General features: G+C 55.2%; 4 protein-coding genes across 5 annotated transcripts; 1 reads left to right on the top strand and 3 right to left on the bottom strand.

Annotated features, from left to right (window-relative positions):
* Window positions 1-2,687: 2,687 nt before the first annotated feature.
* Window positions 2,688-4,706, bottom strand: LOC113984274 (vacuolar protein sorting-associated protein 29-like). The gene is made up of 4 exons (XM_027714173.2): window positions 4,654-4,706; window positions 4,132-4,320; window positions 3,374-3,609; window positions 2,688-2,824 (listed from the first exon to the last, which is right to left on the bottom strand). Exons 1-4 carry the CDS (start codon window positions 4,654-4,656, stop codon window positions 2,707-2,709), a joined length of 546 nt encoding a protein of 181 aa, XP_027569974.1. The 5' UTR covers window positions 4,657-4,706; the 3' UTR covers window positions 2,688-2,706.
* A 482-nt stretch (window positions 4,707-5,188) lies between these two features.
* On the bottom strand, window positions 5,189-6,135 carry VPREB3 (V-set pre-B cell surrogate light chain 3). The gene is made up of 2 exons (XM_027714175.2): window positions 6,087-6,135; window positions 5,189-5,853 (listed from the first exon to the last, which is right to left on the bottom strand). Exons 1-2 carry the CDS (start codon window positions 6,133-6,135, stop codon window positions 5,525-5,527), a joined length of 378 nt encoding a protein of 125 aa, XP_027569976.1. The 3' UTR covers window positions 5,189-5,524.
* A 1,360-nt stretch (window positions 6,136-7,495) lies between these two features.
* On the top strand, window positions 7,496-13,048 carry CUNH22orf15 (chromosome unknown C22orf15 homolog). Of its 2 annotated transcripts, none has more exons than XM_039384206.1 (5): window positions 7,496-9,047; window positions 10,115-10,201; window positions 10,385-10,570; window positions 10,835-10,909; window positions 11,335-13,048. In XM_039384206.1, exons 1-5 carry the CDS (start codon window positions 9,023-9,025, stop codon window positions 11,487-11,489), a joined length of 528 nt encoding a protein of 175 aa, XP_039240140.1. In that variant the 5' UTR covers window positions 7,496-9,022; the 3' UTR covers window positions 11,490-13,048. The 2 variants fall into 2 exon arrangements, with proteins under 2 accessions (XP_039240140.1, XP_027569970.2); XM_027714169.2 differs by having other exon boundaries at window positions 7,594-9,047; window positions 10,445-10,570.
* On the bottom strand, window positions 12,989-14,279 carry CHCHD10 (coiled-coil-helix-coiled-coil-helix domain containing 10). The gene is made up of 4 exons (XM_027714174.1): window positions 14,197-14,279; window positions 13,937-14,120; window positions 13,628-13,766; window positions 12,989-13,244 (listed from the first exon to the last, which is right to left on the bottom strand). The coding sequence occupies exons 1-4, from the start codon at window positions 14,262-14,264 to the stop codon at window positions 13,225-13,227; spliced, it is 411 nt and encodes a 136-aa protein (XP_027569975.1). The 5' UTR covers window positions 14,265-14,279; the 3' UTR covers window positions 12,989-13,224.
* Window positions 14,280-22,805: the final 8,526 nt, after the last annotated feature.

The following is a 22,805-nucleotide window of genomic DNA, read 5'->3' as shown; positions in this document are numbered from 1 at the left end:
GATCATCCCGTGCCACAGGAGCAGTGATCTGCCCAGAAAAGGGAAGCTGGAGAGGGAGAGAAGACAGAGATCAGACATTGCCCAGCAGCACAGCCTTGCCCAGGGCATCAGGACTGGGCCCCTGAGCCCAAAGACTCCATGATGCAATGGAGGGAATCAGAGACACACAGAGAACCCAAGATGTAAGGGTTGTGCAAGGAGAAGTGGCAGCAGCAAGAGGAGGCTGACCAGCATTGCCGTCATAGTTCCCACAGAAATAGACAGCCTCATCCTCGGCTTGGACCCCAGTGATGGTTAATGTGCCCGTGTTGCCGGATGTGGATCCGGAGAATCGCGAAGGGACGTCCGAGGGTCTGTTGTTGTTGTACCAGATCACAGTGACAGGGGCACTGCCAGGGACCTTCTGCTGGTACCAGCCATAGTTACCATTGCTCCCAGAGCAGGTGATCTTGATGGTTTCTCCCACCTTGGCTGACAACGAGGACGGCTGACTCAGTGGTGCTGCCTGGACCAGGGAACCTGGAAAAGGAGAGGAGAGAAAAAGAGAGGCTCAGCCAGTGCCACAGGAGTACAGACCTGCCCAGAGAAGGTTATAGTGAATGCAATAGTGGGAGGAGGACAGACAAGGACAAGGTCACTGGCACATTTGAGGAGCAGAGCTCAGCCCAGTGTATCCCACCACAGAGGCAGCAGCAGGACAATATGGTCATCAGTAATAAGAGGCAGTGGGTTGGGGGACAAAGCCACACCATGTGGTTTGCATGGACCAGGACGATGGTCTACAGACACAAAGTGAGCTCCAGGGCTCTAGGAAACAAAACGGGGGAAAGAAGGGCCAAAACCTTTCCTCTGATTTTGGGTTCTGCCTCACTTCCTGCTACTCACTGTCAACACACCATAGCTGCTGCCACTGCTGCTGTCACAATTTCGCAACAGGGAAGGAAAGACCGAGAAGAAATCAGCGACTCACCATCGCCTTTGACGATCAACATGGTCCCGGCCCCAAATATACCAGTACCACTGCTGTCGTAGCTACCACAGAAATAGACAGCCTCGTCCTCGGCTTGGACCCCAGTGATGGTTAATGTGGCCGTGGAGCCGGACTTGGATCCGGAGAATCGCGAAGGGATGTTCGAGGGTCTCTTGCTATTAGAATAGATCACAGTGACAGGGGCACTGCCAGGGACCTTCTGCTGGTACCAGGCAGCATAAGGCCAGCTAATCCTAGAGCAGGTGACCTTGACAGTGTCTCCAGGTTGGCTGAAATTGCAAACAGCTGATTCAGCAATGCTGCCTGGACCAGGGACTGTGAAGAGGGAGAGAAGACAAGGATCAGTCAGTGCCTCAGGAGCACAGACTGCCCAGAGCAGACAGATGGGATCCCTGTGCCCAAAGGCCCCATCGGGGCACAGCAAGTCTGGCCATGGCACCTGAGATGTGGGTGACCACCACAAGGAAAAAGACCCAGGCAATTCCACCAGCTCCACATCCTCACACTGATGGGGCTGTGCTGTGGACCCCAACATCCTCTTAAGTGCTTACACAGCCAGCACAGCCACTTCCATGGAAATGTGACCCTCAGTGTTCCCTGACAGCTCCTGTCCCACTGCTGTGCCTGTCTCTTGCCCATTACCAGCACAAAGATCACTCCAGGCCACCTGCTTCCTGGGCCACTCAGCTGGGTAAAACAAGTCCTGCTCCACACCAGGCTTCTCTCAGGAGCCACAAGACTACAACCAGCTCAATCCTGGTATCTGGGCAAAGTCTTTGCAAAGATCCATGTCAAGGGAGGGCAGGAACACTTTTCTACCTCATCTTGTCCATGCACCCTCTGCAGCCACCTCCTCCCTGCCTGTGACCCTGGCCTCACCCACCCCCCAAGCACCTCTGCAGCAGCACAGCTCCTCCAGCTGCTCCCCTTCCCACACAGGGGTTTGTTTGCAGGGTTCTGCTCCCTCAGCTGGCCCAGCCCATTGCCCACAGAGCACACACTGCCCCCAGCACACCCCTCTGCAGGCACTGCTCTGGCACCACTGACGCTCCTGCTTCCCAGCAGCACCACAGGAAACAAAAGTGCTCTGCCTCCTGAGCCTCTGGAGCACGAGGGCAAGTGCCCAGTCTGCCCAGAACCACACACCCACACAGAGCTTCCCAGACTTGCCTCTGCCTTTCCATGCTGCTCCAGTGAAGGAGGCAGGATGGATCTGCTGGCATGGCTGGAGTCTTTGGGCATGTCTGACAGATCCTGAAATGTTTTACATCTGCATATCAGCAAGCAAAGAGCACCTTCCTTTTAGCCTTTGGAGTCCCCTCACACCCAACTCCTGCTTCCCCTCACCTTTTACAAGCATAAGGAACAGGACTTAGACACATGAAGACAGGGATTTATTATTCTATGTTTGTTCTACAGAAGTTCAATGCCCAGCTACCACCACCCTCTCTGACTCTCTGCAGGCCAGGAACACAGCAGCTCCTCCTCAGACACAGGATTTTCCTCACAGGCTTCTTTCTCTTCATCAGCTGTGTCTTCTGCCTCAAGTTCTGCTTGGGAACCAAGACCAACAGCTCACCAGCAGTAAAGTGTCACAGCTGCTTTACAGCCCAGCTCAGTGCAGCACCACACCGTGGCCTGCTGCTCCTGAGACTGAACGGGGAAGGGAAGGGCTGAAAGGCAGCGAGAAGTCACCAAGGGGCTTTGAACATGATTCAGTACTTCTTGAACTCAATTCTTTCTACTTTCACATCATCCTCAATTAGTTGGTATACATAAGTCACAGCTGTGGAAGCCTGGATATCCATCAGCACAAATGAAGGGGTGATGTTCCTGGAAAGAAGACATCCTTTGTAATCTTCCCAATTAGCTTATACCTCCTGCTATTAACACCCCTTATGTTCATGTGTTCTCATACACTTAATTGCCCAGGGCTACAGTGAAGTGGGAAACACTGCAGGGTCTGCAGGCACTTATAAAAGTGTCTCAGGCAGAGCTGCACTTAGCCTGGAACATGTCAGGCTCAGACATTTAAGCTGACAGGGCCTCCAAAGGTCTGATTTCCTACAAAATATTAGAATGCAGCTTCTGGGAAGATACCAGAAAGCAAAACGACGTCAAGAAGCTACTCCAGCTCACCCCTCTCTGGGCACAGGAAGCAGCTCCAGACACACCAGTGCAGGGCTGTCATGACCAAAATGTGGGCTAAGAAAACCCTGGTAACAGGGAGCCTCGCTGGATTCCCTGGGAAGGGAGCAATCCAGCCTCCTGCTCCCCACAGCACCTCACCAGCGCTCTGCAGCTCGGTGATGAGACACACTCATTTCAGGTGACACCCACAGGCTCTGCTGTGCTGGGCAGCTCAGGGCTCCCCTCACTCACCTTTCCAAAGCACTGTAGGCTCCTGTAGCTGATCCTGGGTTGATGTAGAATTTTTTTTCATATTCAAATGCTTCAAACCTGTGTGTGTGTCCCGAGATGAGAATGTCCACATCCAGCTGCCTCTGCAGCAGTGCCAGGCTGGCTGCATCACCCCAGGGAATTACTTGATGGCCGTGAATCAGCCCAATTCTGAACTGCCCAACAGTTACAACCTTCTTTTCAGGATAATTCAGGCTCTGAGGAGAAAGGTAGACAATAAATCAGTCAAGGACCCCTCATTTATGCAATGCAGCTTCCAAGACACAAACCTGCCCTTCACTATTCAGGCACACAAAGTCTCTCTCACCGTGCAGACCCCACAGGATGCTTGTACCACACCCCAGCAAGAGCAACTTCAGAGTGAAGAGTTAGGAATTTGCACAGAGAGCAGGAGACTTTAACTGGGTATCTAACTGTAAATAATCACACACACAGAATTCCTGCAGCTACACGGCCAGCTGGGGCACTGTGGCTTCAGTAATCACAGACTTGTGACCGAGTTCATAGGAACCAGGTGCATGTTTTACCCCCTCACACTCAGGCCCTCCTGTTGCAGGTACAACAAGAAAGATCTAGAAAATAATTTTTTTCTTCACTCTTACTCATTCCTACTCCTTATTCAGGTGAATTACAGTTCAGGAATTGGTCAATGCTGAGAGACTCCCCAGGATTCATGAAGACAACCAATACAGGAAGGCAGGTTGAGGAACTGATGTTACCTCCGAGTCCCCCCTAACGACGTGGATGTCCCCAGCCAGCGTCCTGAGGTAGTCATAGCTCTCCTTGGTGCAGAGGTTTCCCGTACACAGGATGTGCTGAATCCTTCCTGGAACCAGCAGCTCCTTGAACTTCACGGGCAGGGCACTGCACCGGTGCGGGATGTGAAGGTCCCCAAGCACTAACACCAACTCCGCACACACCGGGGGGAGAGAGAGAGCCTTAACCCAGGTTACTTAAGAGAACAGCACAAAAACAGAATACCACAAAACCCTGCTGCGCTCCTTTTCGAGTCAGCTCTGATGAAACACCCCTGCGCTCGCCCGAGCCTCCCCGCACAGACAGCCCAGCCCAGCCGGGCAGCGCCAGGAGCCCTCGCTCCGCACGCAGCCGGAGGTGGGGAACGTGTTGCCCGGGGGAAGCTGAGGCGGGGGGCGCCGCAGCAGCGGGGAGAGCCGGGCCAAGCCGCCCCAGGCTGAACCCACGGGCAGGGAAGCAGCGCAGGTCCCCCATCCGCCGCTCACCATCCCGCCCGCTCCGGTCCGCCCGCCCCGCTGCCCTGACGCGCACGAGGGTAACCAGGAAGTGACGCTCCTGGTTTTGTGCTCCCCTGAGCCAATGGCAGCGCCAGCAGCCCCCACGTGATGTCAGCGCCTGCCGCAGGGTCCCAACGCCCGACGCGCGGTGAGCATGCGCAGTGCGGCCACCCCGTGGTGGCGCTGAATTCTGTGGGATTTCTGTGGGAAAATCCTTCATCTTTCTGTGTGAAAACGTCCTTGTAAAGGACCCACAGGTGCCAGCGGGGTTACACGTGTCCCTTTTCCCACAGGAGCTGTGGTGGGTGGTGAGGGGAGGGGGACAGGGCAGTGTGGGTGGAGGTCTCTGGCTCCCCGGGGATGAGGGGCTGCTCCAGGGATGGGTGAGGGCTCCGTCCAGCCCAAGGGATTCCACCAAGGGCTGCAGTCCGCCCTCCCGACTCAGGTACCCCGAGCCACCCCGCGGAGGTGACCCCACACACGACACGAGCCCTGTGGGTAAGGATTAACCTTTATTACCAGGTGAGCCAAACTGTGCGGAAGCCCAAGCCGGATCAAGGCTACTGAGTGCTGGAAGAGCCCAGGAAAGCTGGGCCACAACGGAGCCCTCCATCCATCCTCCTGCTGCAACAGGAGTCCCTGGCAGGTCTCGCACCGTGTCCGGCTCTCCAGTGCTCCATGGGGGAAGTTTGGGGTCGAAGAGTAGGTCACTGCACTTCCCAGCACGAGGCAGTGCTGCTGGGCCTGCTCGAGCATGCAAGGAGGTCTTTTTCCATCCCTCCCAGGGCTGCTGCTCTCCCTGTTGAGGGCTTTGCATCAGGGTTGCAGAAAGGGCACAGAGAGCTTTTGTTCCCTGTTTCTAAAACCACTTGAAGGCAGGTGTCAGGGCGCAGTAGTAGGTGCCGTTGTCCTCCTGGCGGGCGGAGGCGATGGTGAGGATGCAGGTGTTGCTGGCGAGGTCCTTGGTAGCAGAGAAGCGGTCGGGAGTCTCATCAGGCTTGTGCATTTCTCTTTCAGAGTTGTAATAGAGCAGATACCTCAGGGCGTGCCCCGGGCGCTCCTGGAACCAGGAGATGCCGAACTCGGTGATGTTGTACTGGGGGCTCAGGGTGCAGAACAGCCGGGCCGTCTGCCCGGGCAGCACGAACAGGGAGGAGGGCTGGGTCAGCACGGGCTGAGCCCTGCAAGCTGTACACAGCAAGAATGCAGTTACTGATGGGCTGAGCTGTGCTCCCCATCACCCTCAGCCCAAAATGTCCCTCAGCCCCTTTGAGGCAACCCCATTACCCAACCACCATCCTGCTTATCACCCCACACAGCCCTGGAGCAAAATGCCCTGCTCAGGTTGACATCCCCTTGGACAGCCCACCACCCTGCAGTGCCCCCCCAGACAGCAGCTAACTCGGCCACCCCATCCTTACCTGTGCCCACCGTCCCCAGCAGGAGCAGGACCATGAAGCCTGGGGCCATGGCAGGAAGCAGAGGAAGGGTGGCTGTTTCAGAGAGGGTCTGTGGTGCTACAGGAACCCAGGTCACTGTGCCGATGGCGCCGGTGGGGTGTATGTAAATGACACAGGGGGCTCAGGGACTCAGCTCCCCAGGGCTGCTCACTCTGCTGCAGCTGGGCTTCAGGGAGAGGGGGAGAGCTGAGCATCGCGACCCAGTGCCCTCCTTCACCCCAGGCCAGGCCATTTCCTTCAGCTGCACCCACAGCCAAACCCACCACCCTCTGTCCTGCACACTGGGGAGGCATCGCTGTCCAGCTCTCCTCGCAGATGGGGAGAACACAGGGGTTTCCCTGGGGTCTCACACTGTTTGCCTCAGGCCCTCTGCCATCAGGTGCACAGGAGGCCAGGAACCTGATCCACACTATGCCAAGGGTGTCCTGTGGAGGCAACAGGCTGGGGGCCAGCTGACCCTGCTGCCACCAGGGAGAATGAAAGACAGTCTGTACCAGAATTCCCTGGCAGCCATCTCATTGCAGAAGCAGCACAAGAAAAGTTGCTGCTCTCTTCCCCCTGCAGCTCCATTGCTGTGATTTCTCAGCCTGCAGTACAGGCTGGGAGCTGCCGATGGTGCTGCCTCTTTGCCAGGGCCAGCTCTGGAACAGCAGCCATGGGCAAACACGGTGGAGTGGCTGCCAAAGCCACTGGTCAGAAGGCATTTCCCGAGGGAGCACTGCAGTGAGAGGTGGCTGCAGCACGGCTGGTGCTGTGCGGAAGGACAGCAGACCGTTACAGCCAAAGGCCACCAGCTCAGCGGGCGTGAAGCCCCTCCTGTCTGTGACACCCATCACAGGGCCCAGAGTCACCGTGTCACACAGCCACCAGCCCATGGCTGTCCTTTGCAGCAGCATGGTCAGCAGGCACTTGGCAGTGACCCATAACTGGTGGGTGCCTCCTGCCCTCCACAGGCTGGCTCAGGCTCCACCCAATGCCACCACATCACCACCCAGGGATAGCCCACTCCCTCCCCTCTGCAGCACCCAGCCCTGCTCCTGAGGTGTCCCCAAGCCAACGATATTCGCAAGAGGTTCCTGAGGTGACCGGCCTGTGTGTGCTCTGGGTGTGAGGGGAAATGGAGCTCTGAGACAGAGCTAATGAGCTGCCTCGTTAGAGCACCCAGCACTGTGTCTCTGGCACGGGCAGATCCTGGAGAGGAAGCATCACCATCACCCAAGGACGTGATGCAGGAAGCTGGACTCCTGCTGTGCTGAGCCACCCTGCAGAGCTCTGGTGCACACAATCATCTGTCTGCTGCATTCTGGGCCCCTCAGAGCAGCTGTGACAGAGCAGGGTCCCCTCCTGCAGTGCCCTGCAGCAGCGAGGGGCCTGTCAGACCTGACAGGGCCGTACAGCACCTCGCACAGCTGGGCTGCAGGGGCTGCTGTGGGGCAGGAGGGCAGCAAGGCCTGTAGTACCCCTGCCAGGGGGATGTGGTGCCACACAGCACTCCCTGCACATGCAGTAAAGCCTGGCTGTGTCCCACCTGGGGAGACCTGTTCTATCAGATTTATTAGAGGCAGCCACAGCTGCATGAGACCAACTCCATAGCCCATCCAAGGCTGAAGCTTTGCCATGGTGTCTCCTGGCCTTGTGGAGTCTTCCCCTGCAGGTATCAGCAGCTTGTGTTTCATGCAGCCAGGCCCCCGAGCTCAGGGGGGTATGAGCATGCTGCAGACACAGCTCCAGCTGTTGCCCACCAGCACTCCCCCGATTCTGCAAGGTGGTGGCAAAGTGAACATGAATTTCCCTGCACATGGGCCCAGGTGAGGAAGTGCCACATGTACACTTGTGCCATGCTCCAAGCAGATCAAGTCCATGTATTTAGACAGAGGCTGTGAAACAAAACCCAGTAAGGCAGAAGGAAATCACATCCTCATGCAAGGAGGGACATTTCAGGGAAAGGGAGTTTGTTCACAGAGCACATTAGCGCTGTTACTGGTTCCCACCATTCAGGTCCTCCCCATCTGCTGACCAGCCCAGGGACATGATTTCATCCATATGTTTTTCCACAGGAAGAGGGTATGATGCTATGATGCCCCTGAACCACTGCTGCCAGAACATTGCACAGCAACATTTGGGCACCAAATGGAAGATGCAGCTGGCACATGAGCCACGTGCATCACTCTGACAGCCCAGGGGGGCAGGAAGGTACTGGTTGTGCACAGTGCAAGAGCAGCTACGAGCCCAGCCCCGTGCTCACCCTGTTCTGCCAGCTTTATTCCCTTCCTGCATGAGGAATGAGAGATACTCAGTGAACAGAAGGAACTCACACATGCAAAGGCAGTTTTATTCCAACTGCCCACAGTTCCTTCTAGCCTGCAATACCCCACTGCCTTGAGCTCCAGAATAGGACAAGCACAGGCAGAGTCCTCAGGAAGATTTTTGCAGGAGCATCCAATCATCTTGCAGAGGAGGCCACACTGCCCTTGCAGCAATGCTGGGCTCAGCTGGGAGCAGGGTGGGCAGATGTGGCACCACCACAGCCCAGATGAGCTGCAGGACAAACAGGGGCAGGAAACACCACGAGACTGCAAAAAGTCTGAAATTCAGAGTGGCTGGGACCACATGGAGCAGGCAGCTTTCCCAAAAGGCTGCTGTTTAGCTCAGTCTCTGCTCTACCCCCCTTCTCCCACCCCGCAGCTGCAGGAGGCTTGGGAACCTGCAGGGGCCATTCCCTGTTGCTGGGAAATCTGGCTACTGAAACCACAACAGCGTCAGTGGCAAACACAGCCTGTTCCCTGGGCACTCCAGAAGCTCCCACCACTGCCTGCAGGAAGGCACCCGGCACAAGCAGCCCCTCAGCACAGCCCTGGGCCCCCACCAAAGGGGAGCAGCTCTGGGAGAGGAAAGCCATGTTCATCAAAGTGAGATACGGAGGTATGTGGGGAGAGCTCCAGCCTTGCCTCAGCTCTGGGGCCAGACACCCACCTGGACACCCTCACCACCCCCACAAGGGGCAGGGAGGGACAGGGCACCCTGGTGCACAGCAATGCCCAGGGGTTTGGGAACATGCAGGAGAGCTCTGCACCCTGCACCTCACCTGTCTAAAGAAATATAATGCCTAGACACTGAATCGTGGAGGAAAACCACACCAGCAGCACTCAGTTAATCACAGGGAGGGAGGGCAGAGGCAAGGATGAGTTCCCAGCCTGGCAGCTCTGGGGAATCACTGCAGGGAGGGGCCCTGCTTATCTACACACAAGCAGAAAAGCCACGGGGCAGAAGTGCCAGCTGCCAGCAGAGCTCTTCTGCTCCTGGCTGTTTGGGAAGGGTTCCCTGGCTCAAATCCTGACCCTCAGCTTCAGAGAGCAGGTATTTGTGGCTGGTAGGAGGGAATGAGCAGCCCCTCTCCTGACCTCACCCAGTTGGCTGAGAGCCTTTGCCTGACCCCAGACACTCGTGGCTGAAGGTGTCAGACACACACAGTCCTAAGCCTTTGCTCCCTCTGCTATTTGAATTGGATCCCCAGCTCTGACCACTGACGTGTGTCAGCTTTGGGGATTTCTCAATTGTGACAAACTTGGTGAGAGTTCATGGCCAAAATATCCCCTGGTGACTCAGCCACAGTCTCCGGCTCTTTCCCCTTGTGACTGGGACCAGCTTGTGGAATGGGACTGGCAAGGACCAGAGCTCACTGCTTTTTCCTACTCACGCTCGATGAAACTGTATTGAAGGACAGAGACACTTCATCAGTCAGAACTGTTTTTCCCAAATCAAAGTGTTCATCCCCTCCCCTAACCTGGGGCACTCCCAACACCAACCACCAGTAGATGTGGCTGTAAAGGAGCAGCTCAAAGCCCTGGTGATGCCACATGGGGATCCTGGCTTCGCTGGCTACACAGTGGGCACTTCTGAGCCACCTGTTGTGCCTCCTGCCACGTCCATGGGGCTCCTGGATTTGACGTGACCACGCTCACATCTCGGGTCTCATTCTCTGTCTGCAGCCAACTGCCAAGTGATGGTGAACCTGCAGTGCTCTGTTCTGATCCTCACAACTCACCTGAAGAGGAAGTGTCAGTGCAGGCCTGAAGGTACGAGTGCTCCTGGGCAGGGGGCTCTGAGGGACCAGAGACTCACCCACAGAGAGCAGCAGAGGGTAGCAAACAGGTCACAACAGACCATCCCAAAACACAGGGAAAGGGGCAGCAACTTCCAGACCTTGATAGATTCTCTTCAAAGCTAAATTGCTAAGGAGAATACTCTAAACCCCACAGGCTCATGCTGGCCACACAGGGACACACTGGGCTTCCTTCACCATGTGTCTCTCCCTCCAGACTGCATTGATCTTCTGGATGAAACAGGCACCCTGATGAACCTGAGCAAAGTGGAAAACCCTGCATCCGAATACACCAGTAAATACCTCCGGGAAAGGGAGCACTACATCCTCATCAGAGTCATCCGTAAGATCCTTGTTGGGACAGCACAGCTCTGGGTGGGGGCAGAGGGGTGGGTTTCCAGCGTGGCTCTATTCAGCAGTCACTTAGCACAGGAGCTCTGAGGAGGCAGAAGCCAGCTCAGATGAAGAGCTAGAGCTGAACCTTTGTCTGAGGTGACTGCTCTTGGGGACAAGGAACCTTTCATGGGCTGAACCACCTGCCCCAGTAACAAGCCTTCAGTTTGCAGTCAGGAGAGAGACTAATCCATTTCTCCAATTCTGCTGGCAGGAGACAAAAACTCTGAAGCCACCTCCTATGAATCCTTGCTAGAGGACCTGGAGAAACACTACCCTGACCTAACAGGTAAGAGCCAGACACCCAGAGAGGAGCCAGGAGTGCCGGCATGACTCCTCTCCCCACCTCAGCACCCATGGGACTGCCCTCTGATCCCACTTAAGGGCTGGTTATGGCTATGGCAGTGAGTGCACTCAGGCAGCAAGGGAAGGGACAATCAGAAATCAGAGCTAGTTTGCAGAACACTTCCTAGTTAGTGGGACAGCAGGGACCTGCTGCCCTCCCATGCACAGCAGGCAGAAGCCTGCCCAGCTTGCCCTTGGCAAAGAGGGGACATTTCCTTGGGAGAAACAGGGAGAACAGGAGAAACTGGGAAATCCAGAAGTGTCTCTCCCAGGCTGTGGTCTCACAGGGTGGCAGTGCCTCGCTCAACACGCAAGGGGCAACTACCCACCCAGAACACACAGCTCTGGAGGGGGTTGATCACTCCACAGATCGGCTGCAGCAGCTCTCAGCAAAAACCCAGAGGAGAGACCAGTGGAGGAAGGGAACCTCGCAGAGGAAGGCTCAGCCCCACATCAGCACCCAGTTAAGGAACAAAACCACCTCAAAGAAGAAGAGGGGCTCAGAGTTCAAGACCCCTAAATGAGGAACAGACCCATTCCTGGTCACATGCACAGCACAGCCACCACCAGGACTCAGCCACCTCCCCAGCTTATTCCTAGTTCAGCAAGAGTCCCCTGCTACTGAGATCCTCTTCCTGGGGTGCCCTGCTCCTCAAGGGTTCACACCACCACATCCAAAGCTGCATCCTGACAAACCAGGCAAACACAGCACCACAGCCAGGCACAAGCAGCATCCAGGGGGTCATTCATGTTCCTATGGCATGGCCTGCGCTCTCCAGTGACAAGAACCTGCACCTTCTTTCAACCCCCCTGCACCAGCAGCCAGAGGAACATGCACCCACATCACTGAATGGACCGACTTTCCACACAGTCACCACACTGGCAGTGCCTTCTAGAGACTCTCCACTGTGGTCACCAGGAAAGGCTGTTCCAGAGACAGCTCATTTCCACATCTACAGAAGCAGCTCTTTGCCAAGATGGGTCAAAGACAGAACAGACCCGCTGCAGGTGCTCCTGCTGGTTCTCCTTAACAGCTTCTCCACCCAGACTAGCACACACCAACATTACATTTATTTCTGAAATAGAGTTAACTTCAGAGTGGTTCTCCCCTGCTCACACTGGGACAGTTCAGGACACAGAGCACTTTGGCTTTGAATCTCTGGCATCTACTTTTGCCCTTGGCTGTTTCTCAGGAGAGCACAAGGCACCCCAATAAGGCCAGACAGAGCTCAGAACATTATCTACCAAGAATTTGGGTTATGACATTTAGAAGGGGCAGGACTTTCAACACCAGCCTCCAATATCTGCTGCCAGCATTTACCATCTAGACCTGGATTTCCTCACAAATCCCAGCTGAGAACTTGTCCAGTATTCAACAGTCAGAGGTCAAAAGGTTAATAGACTCATTCTGCCATGAAAATGCATCAGTTGAGCATCTGAAAGTGGCATGGTTTCACTGCTTTGCCACTAAAACTCCATCTCAAGCCTCAAAATTCTCTTTTACAAGAAGGTAAAGAACAGGGTGCTCTGCCAGAGGCCAGTCTGAGGGCAGCACTCATGAGATTGTTCTGCCAAGGTGACTGTAAGAGGAAAGCAGCTCCAAACTTCACCTGTTGCCAGTGACCTTGAGAACATTGCATAATCTGCTAAAGCTTTTAAGTAAGATCAGCCAACTGTACCCAAGGTCCCACAGCCAGACAGGTCACATTGTCTTAGTTCTAAGTCAGAACAGCTCTCCAGGAGGAGGATATCTATAGAAAAATAATTTGTTACTGAAAATACTCTAGACACATCTTGGATTACCCCTCTCCACCCTCTCCTCTGCCTGGAGGGCAGCCAGTGCAGCCTCAGCTGAGGTCTGGATCTCTTTTTGCCAAGTCATGCAGGCTCTGTCCTTGCTAGGCTGCACCTCCTATTTGCAGGGAACACACAGTAGTGCCTTGTCCTTTAAGCAGCTGATACTGTTAACATTTTGGTAGCTTAATTTTAGCTTGAGAATTAAATAAAGCACGTGCACAAGTGATAGGTCCAAATAAATTCCTTTATTTCTCTGTAATAAATATAGCACTATCTGAATTCTAAAGACCCTTGGGTCCAATCGTTCCTTTCCTTCCCTACTAGTTCAGAAGTGAATTACCACTAGAATGCTCCTGTCTGGTCAGTCTACTCCCTCCAGCTCACTCCCTGTCTGTCCTTCTGCTCCCCATGGATAGCAGGGCTCTACACCACGATCCTCTTCCCTACAAGGGGGCAGATTCTTCACAGGAGAGAAGAAACACCTACAGGGAAGAAGCATAAATTCAGCATTAGGTACATGTTCCAGCAGCTGGAATTAAAAGCTCTGTTATCTCAGGTGACCAGATCAAGACTTAACTTCTAACAACAACTTATAATAAATGCAGCAAGAATTAGAGAATCAGCTAGGGAAAAGCAGTAGGCTTCCCACAGCAGCAAAAGAGGATCCGCTAAGAGGGTACCTACAGCCTCCCCATCTTCAGAAGTATGGTCAAGATTATTTCTCCCACCCTTTCCAGTGCCCTTCTGGGAACAGAGGAGGCAGAACTGCTTCCTACAGCCCTAAAAGATCGCTTCTGCAACCTTCAAACCCCCTCAGGTACTCTCCTGGCAGCAGTTCCCTCCTGCAGGGATGGGGCACACTCACCGTTGTTATACTTGCACTGCTTCAGAGCCTCGTTGAAGCCCTCGCACAAGGTCAGGTCTTGCTGGTTGGTGGCACATTCCAGGAACTGCTTCATCTCGTAGTGGCAGGGTCCGAAGGGCGACTGCGGCTGCATGGGGGGCTGCGGGCACGGGCCCGGTCAGGGGCGGCCCGGGGGCACCGACGCCTCCTCCCCGCGGCAGGAGGGCTCTGTCCCTCCTTCCGCGCCAGCCCCCGGTCCCCTCTGCCCCGGCCCGTGGCCCCACGGCCGGCCCGCCCAAGGGCAGCCCAAGGGCACAGCCCCGCTCGTACCTGTGCGGGCGCCGCCGCCTTGGCCGGCTCGGAGGAGGAGCCGCCGCTGAAGGCGCCGGTGATGGCGCTGCCCACGACGTGTCCCACGGCGGAGCCCACGGCCACGCCGGCCGCCGTGCTCGCCATCTGCGCCATCAGCCCGGGCTGCGCCGCGGGCGCCGCGACCGGGGCCGCTGGAGCCGGGCTGCGGAGAGAAGGGAGTCAGGAGGGGCGGCACAGGACCCGCGTGTCACGGCGTGCCGCGGTGTGCCCCGCAGTACCTGGCGGGCACCGGTGCGGCCGCGGGTCGAGCCGCAGGTCGAGACACGCTCCGTCCTCCCCGCGCCATCTTCGCTCTCCTCTTCTCAGCGCGCCCGCCCCGCGTGCCGCCTTAAGAAGGGCCGCCGCCGCCACGTGACGCCGTGCGCATGCTCGGTCAGGCGGCCGAAGCCGCGGCCCCGCCCCACTGAGGGAAGGAGGGGATCCCGCCGGGCGCATGCGCAGAAAGGGCTAGGCGGGTGTCCCCGGGCTCCTCCCACTCGCCCCCGCGAGGTCCGTGCGCCGCCAGGGGGCGCGCGAGGCCCGTCCGGCCCTCAGGGAACGGGGAGGGGGCGCGGCCGGGGGTCATTAAATTACGGGATTATCGAATCAGTGAGTTATCGAATTGTCGAATCAGTGAATCAATAAATCGTTAAAAGGCCTTTGAGATCATCGACTCCAAGCGTTCACCCCGCACCGCCAAGGCCACCGATAACCCGCGTCCCCGGCTGCCCCACCCACACGATTTCGGAACACCCCCAGCCTGTGCCAGGGCTGGACAACCCTTTCAGTGAAGAATTATTTCCTCATATCCAATTGAAACCTCCCCTGGCACAACTTGAGGCCAATTCCTCTTGTCCTGTTGCTTCTTATTTGGGAGAAGAGGCCACCTCCCACCTGGCTCCATCCTCCTTTCAGGGAGGAGCAGGAATGATTTATACTCGTGTGATGGCTTCTGCCTCCGTAGCAGACACTGACCTCGGTTCTGCTCACTCCAAAGCTGGAGTTGACTTTGCCTTTCAGTCTGTCCCACTGTGCTGCCCTAGTCCAAATGGGACAACAAACGTGTTCAGGGGTGAACTGGTACCTTGCTGTGCCCAAATTCAGCACCTGCCAGTGAAGCCACTCACCATCTCTAGGGTCACTGGCCCTAATGTGACTTAGCCTGTTTTTGTGGTCCTGCCACTGGGTGAGGGCCACGACTGCTGCAGAGCCACGGAGGGACAGAGCTCTGTGCACTCCAGGCAGGGCAGGAAGGGAGGGAGCAGGGAGGCACTGCTGGCAGGGCATGAGCTGAGCACAGCAGCTCTCCCATGATGGTTAATGAAGGTGTTGTGACAAAGGAGAGCTGCAAGAAGGGCAGTGTGGTGGCTTTGCAAATTCTCAGTGTGCTTCTCCCAGGTGTGGAGCAGAGCATGAAGGGGCTTGTTGGGAATGGGCATAGAGAGGGCCTCTGTTGCATGGGAGACAATGGGTGGAGGAGAGGTGGATAATGATGGGCTGGGAGAGGGAAGATGAGCGCTCCACAATTGGGGCAGAGAAAAGAGGGTGCCAGGGAGGAGCTCAGAGAGGAATGATGTGGTCTAAGCCATTGGCCAGCACAACAATTTTTGCAGCAGCCCTCTGGATACAAACCAGGAGATCAAGGAACACTTTGAAAGGCGTGGACATTGTTGGGCAGTAGGAATCCATGAGAAGATGATGATGAGCCCTCAAATCACGAACAGACAGGCTGGATGACGCCAGTTTTACCTTCAAACCAATTTCCTGACAATCATCTCTTCCCTGGCACTCCTGCTGGTCTCCAGGGCCTCTGTTGGTCCGTGTCGGTTCAACATCTCCCCAAAATGGCCCTCCTTGCCAGCTCCATCTTTGGATGTTCCTTATGCCCTGTGGAGTGAAAGGAATTTCCAAAATTGAGAAGGATCCAGAAGTTGTCCAGGAAAAAAAAAATCCCAGCTATGTTATGTCTCCAGGGCTGTGTTCGTATATTCAGCACGTTATGAAAACCAGCTCTTTGGGCTGGTTCATTGACTGGCAGGAATTAGAGAGCTAAGTCACTGCAGGACTGGCAATTAGCTGCTGTGTAAGTGTTTTTGTAGAGTCAAATTTCCAGCACGAGGGGAAGAGAAAAGCGTTTGTAAAGCAAGCAGCCCCCTCTGTGCAGGAGCTGGGCGGGCGGGGGGAGCTGCAGCTCCCGAGGAGAGAAAGGGATTGTGTCTCAAACAAACACCACTTTGGTCTCCTCGTCTGCAGGGTAACACCCCCAAATCCTTCCTCCCGCAGCACCTGCCCCGAGAGCTGTGCAGTTCTGCTTTCAGCTGGAATAGCAGCATTTTACATCTGGCATTTGCCTGTCTTTTCCCACTAATAGAGAGGGGGCCAAGCAACTGTAAAACCAGAGGAATGTGACTGGAAAGGCCCTGCCTCAGCAGCACCTGCACTTTTTCCTTCTCCCAGCCACGGGTCCTGGAGGAGCAGGGTTCCCTTCCTTGTGCAGCCCCATTCGGATGAGCCACAAGCAGTTGTGGGCAAACAGATCTTAAAGGCAGGAGAGAGAAAAGGCAGGAGGGAAGACAAGGGTGACCTCAGAGAGCCCCTTGGTGCAAGAAACCCCCGGGGAGAGAGCTCAGCTCTCTGCCATCAGCATGTGAGCGTGGATGAGCCATCAGGGCGTGGGGCTGGGGCCGACACACCACGGGCTCCTTTCCCTTCTTGGTTTTTCCTGGCCATAGGAAGAAGCTCAGCATGTGCCGGGGGGAGGAGAGGACAGACTTGCAGGGGGTGCAGGGAATGCCAGAGCTCCAGCCATAAGAAATCAGGATTCATTAGTTCCACCACGCGCAGAACAACTTGCTGAAGGAGCCTGGGTTTCAAGCTGAGCGCGTCCCTCTAAGCTGCGTCTGGGGGACCCTTTGATTTGGTTAATTAGACACAAAGTTTTTCTGTGCAGTGGGAGGCTGGGTATGTGCTGAGGAGCACAGCTACCCTGGGCTTACTAATGAGATAATTTATTGTGGCTGTCTGAGAGCCTGAGTGTACACAACTCCACCCGCACACACACCACCCACTGCAAGCCCTCTGCCCCCAGCTGGAGAGTCCTCAGCACCGGAGGTGGAAGTACTGTGGCAGGTCTCCCTGTGAGAGCCCTGCCGAGGAGCCATCCTCCCGCTGAGGGACTGCTGCAGGAGGGCCCCGTTTGCATCTAAATATCCCTGCAACAGTTTTCTTCCCTGGCCAAACTTCCTAACTCCTCTGTTTTTCAGCCTAAATTTGATCTTCGATTCAATCAAGTAGCTTCATTTCTGCCTCTCTCTCTTCCCCTGCTCCAGAAGATCCCTCCTTACATAGTTCAAGTGTTAGGGCTTGCCTGCACTTGAAGGTTGACTCTAGATTGAGGGACATATAAATCTGAAAGATAGTAACTAATTCCTGAATACTTCTGGAAAGATTGACTGAAACCCAGTAATTTCTGAATAACTTAATGCACTGACTGGCCAGTACCTCCCCTCCTGTTAGCAGCAGGAGCAGGTAGGACAAGGTTTGTAAAAAGCAGGTTTGTTTTTTTCCAACTGCTTTCTCCCCGTTGCTCTAAAAGCAGATCATAACCTCCCCCTTCAGAGTTTGCCTCACTTAAATCCTCACTCTGTCACCGCTGAAATGTGGCTACAAAGAGATCTAGGAATTCCCCAAGCATTTGAATCTCAAGGGGTTGTTTCACAGGTAAGGAATGCAACACTGGCCTCCCTGTGTCTCCTACCTGTCTCTGCCCCTCCGTGGGGCGACACCGCGGGTCTGTCTTTACCAGGCTGCAGTTTCACTGGGCGCTTGCTTAGGGGATGGTGACACCCACAAGTGTCACTTTTCTGCAGAAAGCCCTCTCCACGCAGCCATGTCACGCTGTGGATCGTCCCTGCCTGGTCCCTGCCACGGGCCACCACCAGCAGGTATCCATCTGGGGATGCTGCTGGAGCCTCCTGCCTCCCGAGCTGCAGGTTTGCGCTTGGGGAACCCTAATTAGTGCATGCAGGGGCAGATCTGGGCAGTGCTCTGGGTGTACCTGAATTTAAGTTATTTAGGTTAACAGCAAATTGCACGGGATGATTGCTCGGGGATCTGGGCAAACTATTCAAAGCAGAAGAAAGTGTCTGATGAATTAGCCAATATTTTTGTTTGTGGACAATCCCCAAGAAAGAAAGAAAGAAACCAAACCTCCAGTTCTTACCAATGTGTTTGCTACTCAAAATTGCTCCATGAATCATTTAAGACAATGTATGCAGTGAGTGGGTTTCTTGTGTCCTCCTTTTATTTTCATCTTTGAGCTCTGACTGGTCCTAATTCCGCATGTGCCAAGTGGCTGATTTCAGTCCCCAGGTTCACACGGAGCTCTCGAGTCAGATGGAAAGATGCAAGCACTACTTTTTTTATCCTATAAAAAAAGCAGAGTTGCCACTGAGAAATAATAATAATTTTTAAAAAATCAGGCAAGTTCCACGAAATAGAATTCACAGATCTTTCACGAACAAATGGCACACTTCCCACAGTCCTGCCTCACCACCATTCCCCAAGGGATAATAAAGCAGCAGTGTCACAGGTAGGCGATATTCGATGGCACCCCCACGGCAGTGTGGCACAGAGCCCTGTCTCACTCTGGATGCCACGGGCCTCGTGCACACTCCCCCGACAGATTCTTGCTGCCTCAGTCTCTTTTTAGCCAGGATACAATGCCTGAAACAAAGTGACTGCGTTGCGAGAGTCGAAGATGAGAAACGGGAGGAAGGAAAAGCCACGGCGTCTCGGTGGAGGAGCTGCAGATGGCCAGACGTGACTGCAAGGGAGGGGAGGCAGCACTCTGAGTGCTGTTTCAGCTTTCAAGTCTCGTGCTCCCAGGATCTACATGCCATTTCTTGGATGTGGTTTGCCCCGAGGGCAATCTCAACAGCTGTGAAGTTTCAACAGATGAACAATGTAGTTTTCAATAAATTTCACCAAGCAAAGGAAAGGCTTTTAACTCATTCATGCTTGCCCACTTTTGGTCTGAAGGCTCTTACAGACCTGAATCTGTTCATGTCATGAGCATTTCCTGTTTGAACCCCAGGGCCTGACTGCTGGAGCACACCTGAGCTACACTGCTGTGCTCCAGGTTTCTGGACAGCTCTTCCCCCTCAGAAGAGGTTTCTCTCAGCCATTCCCAGGGGTGCTGGGAAGTGCAGGTACATCCCTGTGTTTACCTGTGCCACTTGAACCCACCCGGGTGGCCTGTGGGTGGAAGAAGGTACCAATTGTGGAATATGGACGCCCTCACCTCCTGATGGGGAAAGAGAGATGGTAGAAGAAGAACTTTTTCAAATCTCCTTGTGGTGGCTGCATCTCAGAAGTTCCATTTCTTTTATATTCACACATCCAGAAGTGGGGTTTGTGCACTTGGAGGCATGTTCTGATCCCAGCTGAAGACTGATGCTATTAGTTGTAACTGAAAGAAGAACTTTTGTGTCCCCAAATTCTTCAGACAGATCTAGTCAAGAAATTACCTAAACACCTCCAGGGTATCCTCAGATGGTGAAGACAACAATTACTGTCAATTCACCTGCTGAATACAGTACAGGACAGCAAACCTGAGCCCAGAGATTTTGTTTGTGAATTTGTTTTGTTTTCTTCATGGCCACAGAAGTACAGCTACAAAGCCAGCATGAGTTTGTTTTGTGTGTGTCTGGGGGATCTGAGCAACGAGCCCCTGCCCTTGGCTGCCTTTCCTGTGGCTGGGATCCACCAAGTGGTTTCAGGGAGCCCAAAGCAGCAAGCTCACACCCCTTGCAGGAGATAGTGCTAAGCAGGCCCTGGAGGGATCTCACACCTCTACAGGCTCCCTGCTTTCCCTGTTGATGCTTTACCTGAGGTGTCCCGGTTGATGGGCTTGGGACTCAGCATTTCCTCTTCACCTAAACGTCTGCCCAGAGGCCATTCCCTTCTGCTCTTGCATAGCTGCTCCGTGGCTGGTCTGGTTCCCCCTCTCTGCTGCAGACAGACAGCAAACATCCCTGGAGAGCTGCCTCGGTGCTCCCCACGCACAGCTCCAGGGGGCACAGCTCCCGGGCATCTGCAGTAAAACAACATGAGCCCGACTACGGAAGCAGGATGGGGTCTGTGTGCAAGGCAGAGGCACCCCTGACCTTTAGGAGGCTGTTAGCACCAACCCACGAACAGCTACTGCTTTGAACTAGAATATTACAGTAAATCCCCCCATCTCCCCCTTCCCAAGCAAAGACAGAGCCCATACAGCAGCCAGAGAGATCTTGTGTGGTGCTGCAGCCTCTACAGGACATTTCACAGACATCTGGGATTTGAGGTCCTCTGTCTCAGCTCTCCAAAGTGCCTCATGAGTTTTAATCACATTGCTCTCCCTGTCCTACTGAAGCTGTCCAGCCATCAGCTTCTGACACCTTTTCTCAGATGGAAACTAAATACTGCAGCTCATGTTTTCCTTCCTCTGTGGAAGGCACTGATGTCTCCTTTTCACATGGATAGTCAATAATCCCTGCAAATGCACAGGGCAGCCTGGTTGTGCTCTCTGTTTTGTCGTGATTTCTGCTGAAATGCTCTTGTTTCAGCTGCCATCTCCACCATAGAGTCCTGAGCTCAGCGCAGAGTCCATCCAGGGGCTCCTCCATAGGAACACTGCAAACATCCTCCTCTGTAGGGACAGCCTGGCCTTTGCAAAATCAGTGGTGTGAGCAAACTCCTCAGCTTTCTGGAAAGGCTGGACACTGTGCATGCCATGCTGGATTCATTCCCAGCTTTGGGCAAGGTCTCATGGTGCTTCTTTTAGACTGTTCTTCAGAGCCTTCAGTGTGCTCTCTTGGTGATTCCCTGCATCCAAAGCTTCCACTGTGAGTTTGTGATAATGCAGCCTCTGAGTTCAGCAATCGCTTCCCAAGAGAAAGCGGGAAAACACTTTGGGAACTGAGCTCTGTGACTGTCCAGCAGCCAATTTAATCCAGTAACATTTATTAGTGGCAATGCAGTGTGGGACATGTCCTTCCCCACAGCATCCTAGGGTAGCATGAGCTCCGAATGGCAGAGCTGCACAAAATAACAAGAGCTTTACAAAATCACTACTGCACAAAGTAACCACTGTGAGAGGCACTTTGATCCCAATGGGAGCTGAGAGAGCGTTCACACCAATAAAACGCTTCCATGGTCTCTCTTCCTGGTTATCTGGACTGAGTTTGCTTGTTCTCCTGTCTTTTTCCCCTCCTGGCTCACATCCTTACTGCCTTCATGCGGCTTCATTCAGTCAGAGCCCCATGTCTGCCTGGTTCTGCTCACCTGGCACCAACCAGCCCAGCTGCCTCCCTGCCACGAGTGCAGCCACCACTCCTGCTGAGATGTGGGAGCACTCTCTCTTTCCTACTGCTGGCCCTGGCCACGCTTCCTTGTTCATCCTGGGGACAGACACCTTCCACTGGTTACAGACACCCCGTGGGGAGATGCCCGAGCAATGTGGAGGGGCAGGACGGTCCCAGCAGCAGTGAGGCTGTGCCGAGAGGGGCTGGGGGAGTGGTACCTGTTCCCGGGAGGTGAGTTCAGCAGCGTTTGCTGAGGTGGGGGGAGAGAGGGAGGGAGATGAGGGGCTTGGCTGCTCTGGGTAGAAACGTGCGTGAAGAAAAGCCTCGACCCACACCCTGAATTCCACAGCTCGACTCCGGGGACAGGGGGAGGGAGAGAGGACAGGACGGGACATTTCCAGCAGACCTGCGACTTGTTCATAAAAGCCTCATCTCACCAGCCCTGCCTGCCTCCTCCCCCATCGCCTCCACCGCTCACGCCGGGTTTTATTAACGCAGTTCCCCTCAGGCTACAGGGAATCACATCCCAGGAGACATTCCAGTCTCAGATCGGCTTCGGAGGGGATCAGAGGGAGCCAGGGGTGGGGGGCGTTTCACCGGGACGTTTCATTTGCGGAGAGCTGGCAGGTTGGGAGCGCTGCAAGACGGCACTAGCAACCTCCTTATCAGACACTGAGCAGCCGCAGGCTGGAGTCGCGTCTCTGCTCGGCACTGGATGTCCCAGCCATTTCTGCTTTGTCCAGGCTGCTGGCTGGGAGCTCTTTACCTGGACTCTGCCGGGTGCTGGGTGCACGGCCGGGCGCGGGGAGTCCGGGCAGGGAGTCTGGCCCTGTTGCTCAGGTGAGCAAACCGTTGGTGACATGTAGCCAGGTCCAGGCTGCCACAGGAGCTCAGCCTGGGGTCAGATCCCTTCCCTGAGCACCAACAGGGCCTCAGCCGCCAGCTCCTCGCAGCCGTCGCACCCCGCACCAGTCGGGGCTGACACCTCTCGCCAGGAATGGGAGCTGGCTCCCCGGCGTCTGGCTCCCCAGGTGAATTGTGGTGTGCCCTGAGCCTACGCCAGGAAAATGCCAGCAGATGAAACTGCATCTCAGGCCAAGAGACACGAAGATGGATATGTTTTCCTTGCCTGGCTTATCTCGCAGGCAGTGCTTCTCACCGGAGCCCGGCACTGTTTGTGTGCGCTCGGCTCCTGGCACGGGGGCAGGAGATGATTAGACAACAAACACTGTGGCGGAGCTCTCCCGAGCTGCAGCCTGCCCCTGCCCTGCCGAGACCACGGCCCAGCAGGGAGCTGCTTCTCGGGGGCCAAATCGCAGGGCTCAGTCTCAGAGCTGGCTGCAGCTGCACCGGGGCTGCAGCAGGAGAGGGGGGAGGAAGAGCCGCAAGACCCCGCAGCTGCTCGGGCACTGCGTGAGCTGCAGTGTGAGCTGAGGCTGCCTTAGTGCTCCCCCAGGGACTCCCTCCTGCACTGGATGCCTGCAGAACTGCAGTGCACCTCTGCA

The sequence above is a fragment of the Pipra filicauda genome, unplaced genomic scaffold (genome assembly GCF_003945595.2).
Source record: "Pipra filicauda isolate LSUMZ 115617 unplaced genomic scaffold, ASM394559v2 scaffold33_size4404698_pilon, whole genome shotgun sequence".
Lineage (NCBI taxonomy): Eukaryota > Metazoa > Chordata > Aves > Passeriformes > Pipridae > Pipra > Pipra filicauda.
The sequence above is the reverse complement of the archived record's forward strand: the minus strand, read 5'-3'. Positions and strand labels throughout refer to the sequence as shown.